We start from the raw sequence: 19,873 nt of genomic DNA, 5'->3' as shown, positions 1-19,873 counted from the left end.
GGTTTCCTTACGTTTCAGCCTGCTCTTTTTTTATTTTTTTTCTTTAGTCTTCAACCAACTTTATTAAACACATAAACGACAAGGGGGCAAAACCGCTTCCGCACAGCTTTCAGCGCATGCGCTAAGAGAAGCGGCCGCAGGTGACGGGTGACGGAGTACCGCATACAGCTAGCTGGTCTACTGTGCTGCAGGAAGAAGCCCCAGGGGCGACAGCCACCATGTCTATATTCACACCCACCAACCAAATCCGCCTCACCAACGTGGCCGTGGTGCGGATGAAGAAGGGAGGGAAGAGATATGAGATCGCCTGCTACAAGAACAAGGTCATGAGCTGGAGGAGCGGAGCGTGAGTAACTGCTGCCTGTTACTGGGGGCAAATGTGCGCAGCTCTAGGGAAGCGGCGGAGTGACGTCATTGGCTGGCCAGACCTGTTCGCTTCATAGCGAGGCTTGGCACGCAAGCAGTCACGTGTGCGGGTCAGCTCTGTATACAGGGATGCTAACATACCTTTTTCTTCCTAGCAGCTTATCATAATATCACAGACACATTATAAACCATAATAACTCATTAGATTATATCAGTGACCGTGTCTCCAGCCATTATCATTACCGCCACTAATCCTCACCTCTTGCCGACAGCTTTGTGCTGTATAATTTGTACTCAATATGAAATGGGCTGCCAAAGACTCGTAAGAATTTCAAGAAGGACGCCTATCACTGTGTACAAAAGTAGTAATCCTTCCCTCAGCGACCCCGTCACTGCTCCTGTACAGCCGCCACAAGGGGATATGGCCCCCATTTCCTAATGGTGGCACTAAACACCCACCACTCTAAACCTGACCGTAAGGGTATGTGTCCACGTTCAGGATTGCATCAGGATTTGGTCAGGATTTTTCATCAGTTTTTGTAAGCCAAAACCAGGAGTGGAACAATTAGAGGAAAAGTATAATAGAAACATGTGCACCACTTCTGTATTTATCACCCACTCCTGGTTTTGGCTTACAAATACTGATGAAAAATCCTGACCAAATCCTGATGCAATCCTGAACGTGGACACATACCCTAAAGGGGTTATCCGGCCTCGTCCAGTGCCACCACGGTGAGCAGTACCAATGATGGTGAGGCCCCAGACACCTGAGGAGACGAGTGTAAGATCAGCCGCTGTTGTGCACCTTTCCTGGTAATAGGACGCATGTATGATAGCCGGCAATTGTACATGCGCCTCAGCAGGAGTGTGAGGTCTTATCATCATCACCTCCAGGGCGGAAGTGATGGGCTCTGCACAACGCTGGATAACCCCTATAATAACACACAGTCCCCCTCAGATGATGGAAGCCGTCCATCAGCCAAGGCTCTGTGGCATCTGCTGTCTCCTGCGGTTATCCGCGTCCTGGTTTGGTCGCATGTCACCAGTATAGCCCAGTTATAGACTGAGCAAGCATTTCCAGTGGGTAAGGATCAGTGAGTGTAACTTGCTTTTTTCCCTTTTATACCTGCCTAAGCACTTACCAATAATTATATCCCTTGAGAAACCACTACTTGTTATTCATGTATTAAATCACAGGCTTAAAAAAAATTTCTGTCTTTAAAGCTAAATTTGTCAGCAGCATTAATTTTTAGCAATTTTACATCAGATTAAATGGACCCCCCCCCCCCCCCAAAGGAAATATGACTATATGTGCCTGCATAACTGAGATCGGTGTCACATTGTCTTCATGTCTAAAACTGCTTCTGCAGAGGCATGGTGAGCACTGAGGTTATTCTGAGCCATGTTCCCTCTTAGCTTTTTCTGCCTGGGAATAAACTAGTCATAATTTTTTTTAATGATGGTGCAAACAATCCGGTCCAGTGGCCACATCCGTAATGTATAGCCCTCAAACAGGAGCCCCGAGAACTGTCTCCTACCAGCCAGCATCCCTGACTCTTCTTTTGATTGATAAGCCGGCCTGGTGCCATGTCACACGTGCGTCATAACGATGGCGTTGCACCAGGCTCGGTAATCAAGAGTAGCTGGGGATGAAGGATGGTAGAAGGTGGTTCACAGAGTTCTTTTCTAGCGGTCACAAATTAGTGACAAGCCCACTGGACCGGGTCCTGTGAATAACCTCACACCATCTCTGGTTCATCCCACACCAATGAAATGATAGAGAATCCACAGTAATTCACCTTATGATACATATGAAGGGGGTTGCAAATAGTTATTATTTTAAAGATTACTCATCATAAAGTGATGGCATATCCCAGTGATATGCCTAACGATACTACTACTATAATACTGATGATAAAGTAAATGATCGTTATGGTGATGACACTCACTAAATAAACTGCTAATGGAAAAGCTGCAGGAGAGTCTCCACAACTGAGCCACCCTGCTCCGTGCTGCCACCCTGCTCCGTGCTGCCGCCCTGCTCCGTGCTGCCGCCCTGCTCCGTGCTGCCGCCCTGCTCCGTGCTGCCGCCCTGCTCCGTGCTGCCGCCCTGCTCCGTGCTACCCCCCTGCTCCGTGCTACCACCCTGCTCCGTGCTACCACCCTGCTCCGTGCTACCACCCTGCTCCGTGCTACCACCCTGCTCCGTGCTACCACCCTGCTCCGTGCTACCACCCTGCTCCGTGCTACCACCCTGCTCCATGCTACATTTCTCCATTTGTTCACAGATTGTAGCAGGATGCAGCTAGTCGTTCCTGAAAGTCACTTTACTCACTCCCTGCTCTGTTACAAGATGGGTCACAATGAGCGCTATTGAAAATACAAAACAATTGCAAATGTAGCAATCCTCCTATGTAACCTTTTAGTTTTTATTTATATTTTTAAAGTGAGAAAGACATTGATGAAGTTTTGCAGACCCACTCTGTATTCATGAATGTGTCTAAAGGACAAGTAGCTAAAAAAGAAGATCTTATCAAGTCGTTTGGGACAGAAGATCAAACCGAAATCTGCAAGCAGGTACTGAAGAATCCACTGTGAGCACTTACCCAAATAGATGAATATCTATAATCGGTCACTACTGCTGTTCCTTAATCTCATTGATAGTGTATCACTAGTGCTGCCGACTCCTGACCTTGTACACAGTGTTATTACCAGGAGTTGTCCAGTATTACAACATTGTTCATTGGTGTCCCTTTAAAATGTTGATTTAACTGTTTTCACTGATTCATTATATGTTATACAACACATGAAATAAATACAAATTTTCCTTCTAAATATTTTTTTCTCTAATGCCTTTTCATGCTCTTTCTTTAAAGGTGGTCTGTTAACTAAAAAGCACCATTTAAACGAAACACATGGTTAAATATTGGATTTGGCCCCTATAAAATTCAGATGTCTGTAATAAATGTCATCTTTGAGAATAAGTCAGTCTGTCTGATATAAAAAATGAGTGTATTCAGTGTGCCCTTGGCATGGTTATTAGTGCTCAGTGTTCAGTTACTATTGCTCTGCCGTCGGGCCACACTATAAAGACTGTCAGCGCTCACTTGGCCAGACCTAAAGTTAAAGCTTCAGGATGCGATCACACAGTGTTATTGCAGGACCAAGTGCCGCACTTTCGCATGTATGGACGCAGCAGTGTAGGGAGCCACAGCAGAGATGAAAGCTCTGCACTCGCCCAGGCAGTAACACTGTGTGCCCGCATGCCAAAGCTTTAACTTCAGGCAGCAGTAAGTCTGACCAAGGGCGCGCTATAAATTTACATAGGTGGAGCATGGTAACTAAAGGGTGGAGCGGTGCACTGAGCGCTGGTGGACACGCCACCGAACACTTATTTGCACATCAGACAAACTTCTCTTTTTCTATTCATCAAACATGATGATTAGTACACCGGAGGAATGAGTGATGAATGAGTGCACCAGTAGTCTGATTTTTATAGTAGCTAAGCCCTTCTTACACCATGTGGTTGGCTAGTGTTTCTGAGGTGACAGACACCCTTTAAGCTGGAGTCCCCTTTCATAGGTCACTTCCTTCTGCCTGTGTGCGCTGTTAGACAGCTGTACCCAGAGGGCGTGTTGTGTGATCCTCTTATAATCTAGACTGAGGGCAAACCTTATCACATCTCATGGCATATTGGCAGTCTTATGTACTCAGACGAGCACAAGGGACTGCACGTTTTCCAGTGCTTTGTATGTGTATTTTCTAACTACTGTAGCATGAGAAATAATAACATTTTATAAGTAAGTGCCTTTTTCTGCATATTGGTTACCGGCTTTCTTCATTTTTTTTTTTTTTCACTTATTATATATCAGATTCTGTCAAAGGGAGAGCTGCAAGTGTCTGAGAAAGAGCGGAGTACCCAGCTAGAGCAAATGTTCCGGGATATTGCTACAATTGTGGCAGACAAATGTGTAAATCCAGAAACCAAGAGGCCGTACACGGTAAACCTCATTGAGAGGGCCATGAAAGACATCCACTACTCAGTCAAGGCAACGAAGAGCACGAAACAACAAGTAAGGCTGATGGTTTCCCCTTTCCTTTTAAACATCTGTATTGCTGGTACAATATTATAGGGTTGGCACACCATAACATATTTCTTTTATTCTCTGTCCATTGCCTTCTGAGAGGTCCTTGCATTGGTCATAGCCAGATGGTGGGGTCCGGGACAGTTGCTTTGAAAATCTGCACTTAAATTCTGGTTTTCCTGCAGCCAACAACTGATAATGGAGAAGAGGAGCAGCTTTTATTACAAATATCGGCACATATGTGCTGTCCATATCCAGAAACAGGAGTGCTGTCACTTTAGGATTCCTCTTACACTTTAAGACCAAAATGCAGCTGAAACCAGCACACATGCAGAATAAGACAATGGTAGAAAGCATTCTAATTGTTACTGGCCACGTGGCGACAGCCGTTTGGTGCATAACTACTCACTCATCTAAGCGGCACTACTAGTCCAGAAGATTAATGCAATAAGCGGGGGATGCAGTATTGGGTGGTGCCACATGTCCCTTCTCACTTTTTGGTGGGAGATACAGTTATTTTATCAGTTCTCTGGTATCAGGCATAATCATCATGGTCACTGCACTCCAAGATGGTACTGGTGCTTCAACTATAGTAACAGGCCAAATTACAGAAACCGGAGCAGCAGTGGAGAGACGTCTCTGAACCCTGGGAGGGCAAGTACCGTATTTTTCGGATTATAAAAAACTTTTTTTCCCCAAAATTTTTGGGGAAAATGGGAGTGCGTCTTATAATACAGATATACCGTACCGGCCGCAGGCTGGGATGAGGGGTTGTTTGGATGTGCGGTGCAGCACACCGGTGTCCGATGCTGCGGGGGCTTTGCCGACATCTTGTGAAAGCCCAGAGCCCCCGCAGTCACATGGTTTCCTATGCGGCGGACTGAACTCCGGGAAAATGGCTGCCGGCCGGGGGCGGCACATGCGCAGATGGAGAGCTCAGCACCAAGATCTCTGGAGATGAGATCTCAGCGCTGAGACACCCACAGCGGCATGCCGTACCGCACATCCGAACACCCCCTCATCCCAGCCTGCAGCAAGAACCACTCCTGTCTCCTCCAGCAGCGACCCTGGGACCCTGCTTCACTGCAGCCACCACCCCCGGTAAGCAATAAGACGCATGGATTGTAAGAAGCACCACCATTTTATTAAAAAAAAGTGTTTGTTTTTTTCCCCTCAAAATTTGGGGTGCATCTTATAATCCGAAAAAAAAACATGTAATGTTGTTTGTAATTTTGATAGCTCCCACACCCCTTTCTTAAGAAGGCCCACCCTATAAGGCTCCCTTATACATAAGGTATATGTGCACATTTACTTTATAAAATTCTATAAACTTCTTTGTTCTCTAGGCACTGGAAGTCATAAAGCAACTTAAAGAAACCATGCAGATAGAGCGAGCTCACATGAGGCTGCGCTTTGTCCTCCCTGCCAAGGATGGGAAGAGATTGAAAGAAAAGTTGAAGCCGCTAATAAAACACATAGAGAGTGAAGACTTTGACCAAGAGCTGGAGATTGTAAGTAAATCATGTGGTAACGTACCTGACACTTGTATTACAGTCAGGCTGTGACTTGATCCCAGATAGTTCTTTGGTTTTATAAGAGAAGTAGTCATGTAGGCACACTCACTTTACATTGGAATGACTGGAACTTAGAGAGTAACTGTGGCCAAAAATACCACTATAGTGCACATCAAAAATTTAAAAACTTTTCTAAATATACCGTATATATTTGCGTATAAGCCGAGTTTTTCAGCTTTTTTTTTTTTTGTGCTGAAAACACCCCCCTCGGCTTATAGACGAGTCACGGTACAGAAAGCCGGCGGCGGAGCAGCGTGTGCCAGGAGCCAGCGCACACATATTCACCTACCTGCGTGCCCTTGGTGCTGGCACTGCTTCTCATTCCGGCCGCCGGTGCCTGCCTGCAGCTCTTCCTGTGCTCAGCGGTCATGTGGTACCGCTCATTAAGGTGATGAATATGGACGTACCTCCACTCCCATAGGCGTGCAGCGCATATTCATCACCTTATTGAGCGGTACCAAGTGACCGATGAGCACAGGAAGAGCTGCAGGCAGGCGCCGGCAGCCAGAACAAGATGCAGTGCCAGCACCCAGGGCATGCAGGTAGGTGAGTATGATGTTTTGTTTTTTAATAGGAAACATGCACACAGGGACGGAACTGGGGAGGCATTCGTACCAAGACAGGGAAGGGGGAGGCATGCATATAGGGACTGAATGGGGAGGCATGCAGACAGGGACGGGGAGGCATTCATACCAGGACAGGGATGGGGGGAGCCACACAGAGCAGGACAGGGATGATGGGCCAATGCATACCCGGCTTAAACTCGAGTCAATAAGCTTATCCAGTTTTCCGTGGCAAAAGTAGGTGCCTTGGCTTATACTTGGTCGGCTTATACTCGAGTATATACTGTAATTAAGGAATTGCTTGGTAAATATATTTGCATACCATGAAAAGATCCCCACTTGGAGGCCGGTTTCAATCAGCATGGCAGTGATGCCTCATCAAAGGAGCGGAAAGGAAGAGCTATAACTACTCTGTTGGTGAGGTCAGATGAGGTTGGAAAATTGTTGCCTGATCTGGAATACATGGTGGATGGGTAGAACAGGCGAGTAGGTAGCAACTACCTGATGGTAAGTTATTTGTCCCACAGCCAAAGAAAAAAAAAAACAACTAGTCCCCTACAACCCATTTAGGGTGTGTGAACACGTTATATTTTTCTTACTTTTATTCTCATAGTTTTGTCACACAATCTGAAGCATTTCCTAGTTCCATCAAAGCGAAAAAAAACCTTTTTTTTTTTTAAGTCTCATGCACACCATGCTTATCTTTTCCTTGCAGGTTCAAATCCGCAGCATTTCAATTCTTGCAGCATACTAATGAGTGGGGAAAACAATGCAACAAAAATGCATGGTATTTTCCACAGTGTTTTTCCTGCCAACACATCAGGATGTGCAGCAGAGTTTCCGGCTACAAGTCATGAAGGTGTGCACATAGCCTTCAGAGACTTTCTTGACGCACTCTCCGGCATCTGTGATCGGGCAGGGTTAGGACACATCTTAGGCTAGGTTCACATTGCGTTAATGTGTGCACGCTAACGGACAGCGTTGCACGGCGAAAATGTTTCAATTAACGCCGTGCAACGGGTCCGTTAGTGCACCCATTGACAGCAATGTGAAGTTTCCCTGTAGCGCATCGCTAGCGCGTGCCTTTTTCGGCTCGCGCTAGCGATGTGACGTTCTTCTGTGCGCCCGAGGTCCGTTCCCCGCTCTCGCAGATCGGGGATGTTAACGTGACCCCTAACGCGGCCCCTAAATAAACATTGCGTTAGCGCAATCCACTAGCGCTAAACGGATTGCCCTAACGCAATGTGAACCTAGCCTTAGAAAGATGGACCCAGTATCAATTACATCTGCTGGGGACTTCACTGTGTGATGCTATAGGACCTGGTTATTTTCAATTGCTTTCAGCTGAGCATTTCATATAATAACAATAGCCAACAGTTTGTGCTAGATGACATATGTTCGTCCCTGGCACCATTTATAAGGGCGTGGCGGGAAACGCCAGCAAGCGGTGTTCATGGTTTATCTGCCAAGTCCCTGCATAGCTCGTACAGCAGAAGCTGAGCACACCCATGCACTGTGGCGCGTTACCAGCACTAAGTTATAGAATGTAAACTTTTTTTCTTAACTCTACAGTAGGAATAATCTATACGCATCTCTAATTCATGTTTTTAGGTCTGTTTGATTGATCCTGGCTGCTTCAGAGAGATTGACGAGCTGATACGTTGTGAAACGAGAGGGAAAGGCACCCTGGAAGTTCTCAGTCTGAAGGATGTAGAAGAGGGAGATGAGAAGCTGGAGTGAGGACACATGGACTGCTCTGTCCCAATGAGACTGGCTTTGGAGTAAAGACTGATGTATACCTTCTCCAACTGACAGCTTTTCACCGCACAACAGATAATGTTTTGCTCTTCCAAAAGCCGTAACATTGCCACAGTGTGTATGAGTTATTGAGGCATCAATGAAAACTCAGATATTTTTGTTTTGTGCTGGTTTTCTTTGCAGCATTCTAAATGTATGAAAATTCAGCAATATTACATTTAGAGCAGGTGATATTCACAAAGGGTGTATATATATGCATATTACTTCTAATTATACTACTATATCTCAAGGAAATTCTTATAATGGGTTACATCAGTGGGTGCTCCCAGGACTAGAGCTTTCCTGGAAGCGTACAATGTGCCTGTCATCCAGCTGAAAAGGACTTTAGGTGGGAGCATTATTAGCAGCCGGCAGCTATAAGCCTAACAACATTTATAAGAATCTTCCTGATGAAGTAGATTGGTTGAAAACAATTCTGACCAACTTGCAACACTCCGCTTATCAGATCTTTTTAGCTGGATGCACAACTTAAATTAAATAAAAATCTATAAAATGCACAGAAAGTATTAACGTGCCTGTGTCGCTTCACAGAGCATCTTTAAAATGTTTGTCTTGAATATGTAGTGAAAAAAAAAAATCTAAAAACCTGCTTTTAGTAACATTTTAGAATAAAATGGCAGGATGCTGAGGAGGTAATATAAGGCCACGTTCACATTATCAGTATTTGGTCAGTATTTTACATCAGTATTTGTAAGCCAAAACCAGGAGTGGAACAATCAGAAGAAAAGTATAATAGAAACATATGCACCACTTCTGTATTATCACCCACTCCTGGTTTTGGCTTACAGATACTGATGTAAAATACTGACCAAATACTGCTACTGTGACATATAACTATTCTTATATAAGTTATTAACAAAAGTATAAATGTATATTTTTATTTTGGTAAAGTTGAATGTTCTGTGCCACCACTGCAGGTGTCGATCTGCAAGATACGTGCCCATAGGTGCTGGGCGCTTAGGGTAGAAGGAATTCATGTTCTAGTAGTGCGCTGCCATGTAGAGACGCCACCTTCTCATAGGAGCCTTTCAGTCCCTAGTGTCACATGCTTTGTCTGTAGGGTCGTATCAACAGCAGCATTTTCACTTATACAGAAACAAAATAGCAAGTACGGTATGTAGTATGAAAAATTATCTTTTTGCTTCTATAAAATAAATCTTTCACCAGTTTGATTTATTTTGGCTTTTTATTAATGCAGCTTCTCATTTATGTGTTGAGAATACACATACCAATTGATACTTGATAAGTGTAATACTTTTCCCACAATGTTTTTTTTCTTACTGGAGGGTAATCTGTTAAAAATGTTGACTTTTAAAATGCTGCAAATCTTTTCAGAGGGTGGAGGAAGCATTAACTACAAGTAATCCTATGTATGTGCCCTGTACTCTATATAAAAAGACACATATGCATGTTTTTCTCAATATCTGACAGGAAATCAGAATAAACCTTTCCCGTTTTAGGTCAGTTAGGATTACCATAATTATTAATATTTGCCAAATGCCAGAATAATGAGAGAGCGAATGTTTTAAGGCATTTTTATTACCTACTGCAATTTTCAAACTTTTAAATTTTACGCCTTTAAAAGCATACAGTTTTACCACACAAAATAGTTTATAAATAATTTATCACATGTCTACTTCACATCTGCATCATTTAAAAAAAAAAATAAAAAAAATTGTTAACAGTTTATCAGCAATTTCTAATTTTTCAACAGTTTATAAAATGTTCTAGTCCCTGCAGTTGCATGTCTCGCAGCTGTTGAGCAGCCGCAGGGACTCGAACATATTTTCTCCTTCGCCACATTGGGGGACACAGGACCATGGGTGTTATGCTGCTGCCACTAGGAGGCTGACACTAAGTTGAGACAAAAAAGGTTAGCTCCTCCCCTGCAGTATACACCCTCATGCTGGCTTCCAGAGACCCAGTTCAAGCTTAGTGTCCGTAGGAGGCACACTGGATTTAAACCTTTTTAATCTGGACGAAGGGGGCGACGGATTCTTTCATGTTCCGATCTCCCCCGAACCAACAACAGGCGAGCACGGGAGTTTTACCTCTCCATATCCTCTCCTGCGACGTGGGAAGCCACTGCCTGAGCTGACCTTTTTGGGCGACGGGCCCCTTCACGGGCACCGATCTCCCCCCAATTTACAGACGAGCACTGGTGTGTTACCTCCAGTATCCTCTTCTGCAGCCAGGCCTATTGCCGGACATCTGCCCTGCCCACCAGGTTTCACCGTGGGCTGTACAGAGGCACTATTCCACTGTGGCGTCCGTGCAGCCCCCACTGCATCACCACTGAAAAAGAGCGGATGATGGAAGGAGGCGGACGGTTCCTCTCCACCCCCCTTTCATGGGGATGGTGGATGGAGGCTCCCCCCAACCCTGCACCGTCCCATTTAGCCCGGGCACCTTTATGGGGTAAGTGCAGATGGCGCGCGCCCCTGCCACTGGGTATGGCCTAGGGGTTGTTTTTTTCTATGGTGGTCACCTTTTCTGGGGGGCTCCTTAGCGGCAGGATCCTTTACATAGCGCCGCGATTCTTTTCCCCGCGGTCTGCGGGTGCGCGCCGGCCGAGGCCAGAAATTTAGTCCCCGGCTTCGGCCCTTTCTAGGCCGCATTTCCGTAGGCTCCTCCCACTCCACGCATCATTCCCACGGCCCCGCCCACGTTTCTGGCGCTTCTCGCTCCCTGCGAGACTACACTTCAGAGTCTCGGCAGCCATCTTCCCTCTGCAGCACGCAGCGCCGGACGTTTTTTCTCCCCCACGGAGGATCTCTTCCTTCTCCATTCAATTGCGGGGCACAGGAGCGGGTAAGGAGACGGCACTATCTGCTTCCCTGCAGCGCTACCCCTCAGCTTCCTCATAGCAGCTTGGTTCATTACATTGGGGTACAACATGTCCCAGTCAAGGGGTAAAAAGGTCACTAAGGTTCATACCACCTTTTTCTCTGCTTGTACCACCTGCCAGGCTCCTCTTCCCAGGCCTCAAAGCTCCCCGTTCTGCCCAACCTGTGATGCTCAATGTGCCCAGGAGCCCTCCGCCGCTACCGACCCCAGTGTTCCTAGCCCCCCTGAGTGGGCCACGTCACTGTCCCAATCCGTGGCTTCGCTAGCTAAGGCGATTGAATCCCTTCATGACCCCTCTGGGGAGCTGGGCGTTCGTTTTCCTGGGTTAAGGGACCCCTCTACTACAGGGGAATCGTCGGCCAGCAGGGGCCGCTCTCACCCACAGGAGGTTCAGACATCCACAAAACGGATCCGCACTACCTCTCCTGATCATTCACCACGCCATTCAGCCTCCAATAGCTCCACTTCTCGCTCACCCTCCCCAGGGGCTAGAAGCGATCACGACTCTGAGGTGTCCATGGACCCGGATTCCCCGGAGTTCCGCTCAACTGTTGACTCCCTCATTGAGGCTGTCAATCACGCACTAAAGATCAATGATGACCCTAATTCAGCTCCGGATCACGCAGTTTCCTTCACGAGAAACAAGCAATCCCATAAGGTGTTCGCCTCCCATCCGGATTTCCTAGAGATAGTTAGGAGGCACAGGGAGCGACCGGATAAACGCTTTACGGGTAAAAAGGTCCTGGAATCAAAGTATCCCTCTTCCTCAGAACTGGTTAAGGATTGGACGGAACCACCGCTGATAGATCCTCCGGTATCGCGCCTGGCTACCAAAAAGCTGTTATCAGTACCTGATGGGGCATCAATCAAAAATCCCACAGAACGCCAGTTAGATTCTTTGGCGCGCTCAGTGTATGAAGCCTCAGGTTCCTCCCTCTCTCCTTCCTTCGCTGCGGCATGGGTCGCCAAAGCAATGGTTTTCTGGGCAGATACTCTTGCACATTCCATTCAGGACCAGGATCTTCCGTCTGAAGCGGCGGATCTAGCCAAACAAATAGCTATGGCAGCTGATTATGTAATGTACGCATCTTTAGACGCAGCAGACTGTGCGGCAACCGCGGCTTCAAACGCCGTCACCATCAGGAGAGCTATCTGGCTTAGAGAGTGGTGTGCGGATTCCTCCTCAAAAAAGTCTCCGATTTCTCTCCCCTTTCAGGGCGGACGCCTATTTGGAGAAAAATTGTACCAACTTATTTCCGATGCTACAGGGGGAAAAAGCAAGTTCCTCCCTCAACACAGGCCAAAAGCTGCTTTTCAGCGCCAACAGCATTTTCGTGGTGGCCCTTTCTGGTCCAACTCCACAGCTTCGTCTAGATCAGAACGATCTACATGCACAGACAGAGACTCTCGGCCTTCTTACAGACCGAATCAGTCCTGGCGAGGAAAACCTAGACAACCCAGAACCAGAGGTTCTAGACCTGCCAGATTTCCTTTACAATGACTCGGGGAGAATTCCAGTCGACTCCTCAGAGGTAGGCGGACGCCTGCTTCTTTTTCGTCACGTCTGGCTTTCCGTCATCCACGACGAATGGGTCAGAGACCTGGTGTCTTCTGGTTACAAAATAGAATTCTCTGTCTCCCCTCCAGCTCATTTTTTTCTCTCTCGTCTCCCATGTTCAAGAGCTCAGTCACGCGCTCTTCACTGTGCCATCGATTCCCTCCGCCAAAACGGGGTCATCATTCCGGTTCCGGAACATGAGACATTCAGAGGTTTCTACTCAAACCTCTTCGTCGTGCCAAAGAAGGACGGGTCCGTGCGCCCCATCTTGGACTTAAAGCTCCTAAACAAGCACGTAAAAGTACGGCACTTCCGGATGGAATCCCTTCGGTCGGTCATTTCTGTTGTGAACTCTGTTTTTGGGCTCCCTCTAGTGGTCACAAGCGGTACTGTGTAGTGTTGTCTTTCTGCAGGTTGGCTGCATCAGCTGGTTCGTTATCCTTGGTTGGTTTCCTATTTAGCTCACCTGGATACTCAGTTCCTTGCCTGCTATCAATGTATTCAGTGCTCTTCAGATTCCTTGTGACTTCCTTGCTCCCAGTCTCTCCAAGACAAGCTAGTTTTTGTTTGTTCATTTTTTGATTATCAGCATTCATCATGTTTCTTGTCCAGCTTGCTAAAATGTGATCTTCTCGCTTGCTGGTTGCTCTAGGGGACTGAGTTTCTCCCCCCACACCGTTAGTTGGTGCGGGAGTTCTTGAAATCTCAGTGTGGATATTTTGTAAGGGTTTTTTACTGACCGCACAGACCCCTTTTCTATTTTCTGCTATTTAGTATTAGTGGGCCTCATTTGCTGAATCTGTTTTCACCCCTGTGTATGTGCCTTCCTCTTACCTCACCGTTATTACATGTTGGGGGCTTCTATATCTTTGGGGATTATTTCTCTGGAGGCAAGAGAGGTCTTTCTTTCTCTCTAGGGGTAGTTAGTTCCTCAGGCTGGCTCGAGACGTCTAGGATTTTTAGGCACATTCACCAGCTACCTCTAGTGTGTTTGGATAGGTTCAGTTTTGCGGTCAGTCCAGTTTACCACCTCCCTAGAGCTTGTCCTATGTTTGTTGCTTAGCTGGAGTATTTGTGATCCTCAACCACTAAGGATCATAACACATTTCCTCATTGGAGCGGGGCGAGTTCCTAGCATCAATAGACGTCAAAGATGCTTATCTTCACATTCCAATCTTTCCGCCACACCAAAAGTTCCTCCGTTTCGCCATCCAAGAGGACCATTTTCAATTCACGACCTTACCCTTCGGTCTTGCCACAGCACCCAGGGTATTCACGAAGGTCATGGCGGCAGTCATGACCATCTTACACTCCTGGGGAGTGGTCGTGTTGCCATACTTAGATGACCTCGTCAAAGGTCCATCTTTTCACGCCTGCAAGGCAAGTGTCCGCATTACGTTGGATTCCCTTTCGCGCCTAGGCTGGTTAATCAATCTGGACAAGTCCTCCCCTGTTCGAGCTCGAAAGATCTCTTTCCTAGGCATGATCCTAGACACGTCCAAGGGGCTGGTCTTTCTTCCTCGGTCCAAGGCCCAAGCGCTTCAACAGGGGGCCCGGAAGCTTTCTCGCCCTTGCCCGCAGTCCATTCGGTTTGCCATGAAGATCCTGGGGAAGATGGTGGCCTCAATGGAAGCGATTCCCTTCGCCCAACTGCATCTCTGTCCCTTACAACAGGCTCTACTGGACAATTGGGACAGGAGTCCCTTTACACTCGACCGGCCATGTCCTCTGTCCCAGCGGACCAGGCAAGCGCTCACGTGGTGGACTTTGAAGTCATCTCTCCACCAGGGGAGGTCTTTTCTTCCGATCCATTGGCTGGTGGTGACCACCGACGCCAGTCCTCGGTTGGGGAGCGGTTTTTCTCCACCACACTGCCCAGGGGCGTTGGTCGATTCGGGAGTCGAAACTTCCCATAAACATTCTGGAGATCCTTGCTATCAGGTTTGCCCTGAGACGTTTTCACTCTCTGCTTGCGGGTCACCCAGTCCAATTACAGTCGGACAACGTCACAGCTGTGGCGTACATAAACCATCAGGGGGGCACCCGCAGTAGGGCGGCGATGCAGGAGGTTTTACACATTCTCCGTTGGGTCGAGGACAACCACTCCACCATTTCCGCGTTGCACATTCCGGGTGTCGAACTGGGCGGCGGACTTTCTCGGCCGTCAGGGTCTCGCCTTGGGAGAGTGGGAGCTCCATCCAGAGGTTTTTCATCAAATCTGACTTCGCTGGGGGACTCCGGACGTGGATCTGATGGCGTCCAGGCTCAACGCCAAAGTCCCCAACTTCATAGCGTGTTGTCGGGATCCCCGGGCCATCGGGGTGGATGCTCTGATATTCCCATGGCACCGTTTCCGTTTCCCTTATGTGTTCCCCCCACTTCCTCTGTTGCCGAAGGTGATCCGAAAAATCAAGATAGAGGGGATTCCGGTGATCCTTATCGCCCCGGATTGGCCACGTCGCGCATGGTATGCGGAACTAGTGCATCTCGTATCAGACGTCCCCTGGCGGTTACCAGACCGCCCAGATCTTCTGCGCCAAGGACCGATCTACCATCAGAGCTCAGGGGCCCTACGTTTAACGGCGTGGCTGTTGAAACCTGGATCTTAACTCAAGCAGGTTTCTCCCAGCAGGTCATTTCCACCATGATCAGAGCTCGCAAGACGTCTTCCGCTCGCATCGACCACCGCACCTGGAAAGCCTTCTCATGGTGCAGGCTCGGGTTTCGTCCTCCTCTCATTTTTTTGCTTCCCTTCATTCTGGAATTTCTCCAGTCCGGCTTGGATTCCGGCCTGGCGCTCAGTTCCCTCAAGGGTCAGATTTCAGCGCTGTCGGTGTTGTTCCAGCGTAAGATTGCTACTAACTCGCAAGTCAGGACCTTTATTCAAGGGGTCTCCCACGTGGTTCCTCCCTACAGAATGCCACTAGAAACCTGGGACCTCAATTTGGTCCTGAGCGTCCTTCAGGAACCTCCGTTTGAACCTCTGCAGGACGTCCCACTATCTATTCTCTCATGGAAGGTGGCCTTCCTTGTGGCAGTAACGTCTATCAGACGCGTCTCGGAGTTGGCCGCACTTTCCTGCCGGGCGCCCTTCCTTTCCTTCCACCAGGACAAAGTGGTCTTACGCCCATCTCCGGCTTTTCTCCCTAAGGTGGTGTCATATTTTCAACTTAATGAAGATATCGTTCTTCCCTCCTTTTGCCCACAGCCAAAACATAGGGTCGAAAAGGCCCTTCACCCTTTGGACGTGGTACGGGCTCTCATGAGGTGCGTCTCTAGAACTGCCCCTTTCCGCAAATCGGATTCCCTCTTTATCCTCCCTGAGGGTCACAGGAAGGGTTCAGCCGCGTCTAAGGCCACGATAGCCAGATGGATCCGATTGGCTATCCAAGAAGCTTATCGGGTCAGGGGCAGGCCTACCCCGGCGGGGGTTAGAGCTCACTCTACTCGGTCAGTTGGTGCTTCCTGGGCCATTCGGCACCAGGCGTCGGCGGAGCAGGTTTGCAAGGCCGCAACATGGTCTAGCCTGCATACTTTCACAAAGCACTACAACGTCCACACTCATTCTTCCGCAGATGCGGCCCTTGGCAGACGTATTCTGCAGACGGCCGTTGTGCATTTATAAGTCAGATGGTACACAGAGTTATTTGGTTGTATTGTTCCCCACCCAGGGACTGCTTTGGGATGTCCCATGGTCCTGTGTCCCCCAATGTGGCGAAGGAGAAATAGGGATTTTTGTGTACTCACCGTAAAATCCTTTTCTCCGAGCCACTCATTGGGGGACACAGCACCCACCCTGTTAGCCTTACGGCTCGTTACCTTTTTGGTTCTTGACTTTCTCTGACATGTTATACTCTAATGTTATGTATTATATTGTTATTAATCTCCTACTGCTTTTGCACTGAACTGGGTCTCTGGAAGCCAGCATGAGGGGGTATACTGCAGGCAGGAGCTAACCTTTTTTGTCTCAACTTAGTGTCAGCCTCCTAGTGACAGCAGCATAACACCCATGGTCCTGTGTCCCCCAATGAGTGGCTCAGAGAAAAGGATTTTACGGTGAGTACACAAAAATCCCTATTTTCTCTAGTAACCCCCCACGACAGCACACCTGGAGGATGTTACCCCTTTCCTAATAGGGACAGGAAATGACAAGAGGTTAAATAACCCCTCCCTCATCCTCCCCTCAGTGTTCTTTCCTGTCCCTACTAGGGATGAAGAGGTCATCCCAGGTGCACTGTGCCGGCAGCGGTCACCGGGGGGTATACAGATAATTTGGCCGGGCAGCTGGGATCGGACTTACGTCCATTCCCTGTCGCTGCTCCCGTCTCCTCTGACTCGGGACTCCTCACCGCCGCCATTCCGCACCTGCGGGTAAGGTCTGGGGCGTTCTTCGGCTGGAGGCCTCTCGGAGCTCTCCAGCCCTTCTCCTCCTCCGTACCACGCGCGCGTGTAGGTACTTCCGGTCTGAAGCCGGCGGCCGGATATGACGTCAGACGCCGGCCGGCTTCTCTGAATCAGGAAGTTCCTCGTGCGTTCCAGCCAGGAACGCTAGGCAGATAGCACGGAAGACGTCGGCGTTCTCCCCCCACGTACTTCCGGACACCGGAGGAGGAGGTCCTCATGCAGGAGGACAGGTGCTGCGTCCGGTCGCCTGTATATTCAGGCCCTGGACAGGAAGACATCGCAGGTAGGACCACTGTGTGGTGAAGACTATGGAGATGTCTGCTTCCTCGCGCTCTGCACCTGCAGAACACAGCACCATCCCGGCCCCAGTGAGTAATCTGGCCCCGAGTGTCCATTCCCTGATGTGGGTTGTAGTCTTATGATTCCTTCTCCCCTTCCTTTTTAGGGGGACAAGGAACCCACATCAGGAAACAAAAATGACCCGCAAATGCGCAGTCTGTATGAAGAAGCTGTCCTCTTCATATAAGAAATCATTGTGCAAAGAATGCACAGACAAAATTATCAGCGAGGAACGGCCATCCCTGATAGAAGAGATTAAAACCTTAATCCAGCAGGAGATTAAAACATCTCTAGCCACTCTTTCCCAACCTACACCATCTCCTAGTGCCCCTCCTGAGGCTAAGAAAAGAAAACTTAATCCACAGGAGGAAGAGCAGGAGGACTCTCAGGGAGAGACGTCGGACGAACCCCCAGAGGAGGGTGAATTATCCTTGGACTCTGAAACTGTCCAGCAAGAGAGATACTACTTCTCTTCATCTGATATGGAAGAACTCCTTACGGCTGTAAGGAAAACTATGGAGGTTGAGGAAGAAAAGACGGCCCAGTCGGTGCAAGAAGAGATGTTTGGAGGACTTCGTTCTAGGAAGCGTCAGGTGTTTCCTATTCACCAAAACATCCGAGATTTAGTTCTGGACGAGTGGGAATCCCCAGAAAAGAAGCTGACGACTCCAGCAGAAATTAAAGAAAGATTTCCTGTAGATGCCGAAACAGCGTCATGCTGGTCAGAAGTCCCAAAAGTGGACGTCCAGATTGCCAGAGTAGCCAAAAAGACCACGCTACCATTCGAGGATGCCTCCCAACTGAGAGACCCTCTGTAACGCAAGATGGACGGACTACTAAGGAAGTCGTGGGGAACGTCAGCATCTTTACTGAGCATCAATTCAGTATCCACTTGCGTAGCTAGATCGATGCATCGCTGGCTGGGGCAGCTAGAGGAGCACTTGTCCTCAGGTACTCCGAGAGAAGATATTCTGGCCTCCTTGCCTATCTTCCAGAAAGCAACAGGCTTTTTAGCAGATGCCTCTGCAGAATCCGTGAGAGTGACGGCGAGATCATCCGCACTGTCAAACTCAGTAAGGCGTGCACTCTGGCTAAGATCCTGGTCTGGGGATATGACTTCCAAAATGAGGCTGTGTTCCATTCCTTTTAAAGGAAAGTATATGTTTGGACCAGCCTTGGATGATCTTTTGGAAAAGGCTTCAGACAAGAAAAAGACCTTACCAGAACCTAGAAACCCTAGGAAAAAACCCTTCCGCGCTCAGCAGGAGCATACCCCTCAATACAGAGGAAAGGGTAAGACAGGTCGCTGGAGCTATCCGAAAGGAGGGAAAGACAGGAATCTTTTTCTTTCACAACCCCAAAACCAGAGAAAGCAATGACGCCGTCATAGTGGGGGGTCGGATTTCGAACTTCCTCCCAGTCTGGCAAAAGATCGGGGTGGATCAGTGGACCTTAAAATTGGTCAAAGAGGGGATGAAAATAGAGTTTACATCATACCCCCAAAAAAGAATGAAAACTACAACGTTATCAACACCGAAGCTACAGTCCACCCTGATAACTGGGATAGAAGATCTCTTAATCAACAATGTGATCTCCCCAGTCCCAAAAGACGAAAGAAACAAGGGCCATTATTCCAGCCTATTTCTGTAAAGGAAACCAAACGGAACCCATCGGATGATAATCAATCTGAAACCGCTGAATCAATATGTAACCTACAGAAGATTCAGAATGGAGTCCATCAGATCAACAGTACCCTTAATAGGGCAAGACTTCGTCATGGCAACCATCGATTTACAGGACGCATATTACCACGTCCCAGTCCATCCAACCTATCGGAAATTCCTAAGGTTTGCAGTCACCAGAGGAGAAGTTATAGACCACTTCCAGTTCAATGTCCTCCCATTCGGACTATCAGCAGCTCCAAGGATCTTTACAAAGGTCATGTCCGAGGTGATGGCGTACATCAAAAGTCAACAGATATGCATAATCCCATACCTCGACGACCTCTTAGTAGTGGGCCCCACGGTTCCAATTCTACAGGAACATCTTCAAACAACAGTCCAGATCCTGTCATCCCTGGGTTGGGTAATAAACCCCAAAAAATCGGATATGGTTCCGTCCACAACGAAGATCTTTTTAGGGGTCTTATTAGACTCCCACAGACAAACCTCTTTCTTGCCCGAACAAAAACGGTCCCTACTTACATCAAAGATAAGAACATTACGGGACAAGAAGAGTGTATCTCTAAGATGGGCTATGTCGGTTCTAGGTACCATGACATCTTGCATCCAGATGGTGGCATGGGCTCAAGCCCACACC

General features: G+C 48.1%; 1 protein-coding gene across 1 annotated transcript; it reads left to right on the top strand.

Annotated features, from left to right (window-relative positions):
- The first annotated feature begins 111 nt into the window (after positions 1-111).
- Positions 112-9,582, top strand: SBDS (SBDS ribosome maturation factor). Its single transcript, XM_077296427.1, has 5 exons — positions 112-346; positions 2,814-2,943; positions 4,239-4,439; positions 5,798-5,962; positions 8,200-9,582. The coding sequence occupies exons 1-5, from the start codon at positions 219-221 to the stop codon at positions 8,326-8,328; spliced, it is 753 nt and encodes a 250-aa protein (XP_077152542.1). The 5' UTR covers positions 112-218; the 3' UTR covers positions 8,329-9,582.
- The last annotated feature ends 10,291 nt before the right edge of the window (positions 9,583-19,873 follow it).

The sequence above is a fragment of the Ranitomeya variabilis genome, chromosome 3, assembly GCF_051348905.1.
Source record: "Ranitomeya variabilis isolate aRanVar5 chromosome 3, aRanVar5.hap1, whole genome shotgun sequence".
NCBI classification, from domain to species: Eukaryota; Metazoa; Chordata; class Amphibia; order Anura; family Dendrobatidae; genus Ranitomeya; species Ranitomeya variabilis.
The sequence above is the reverse complement of the archived record's forward strand: the minus strand, read 5'-3'. Positions and strand labels throughout refer to the sequence as shown.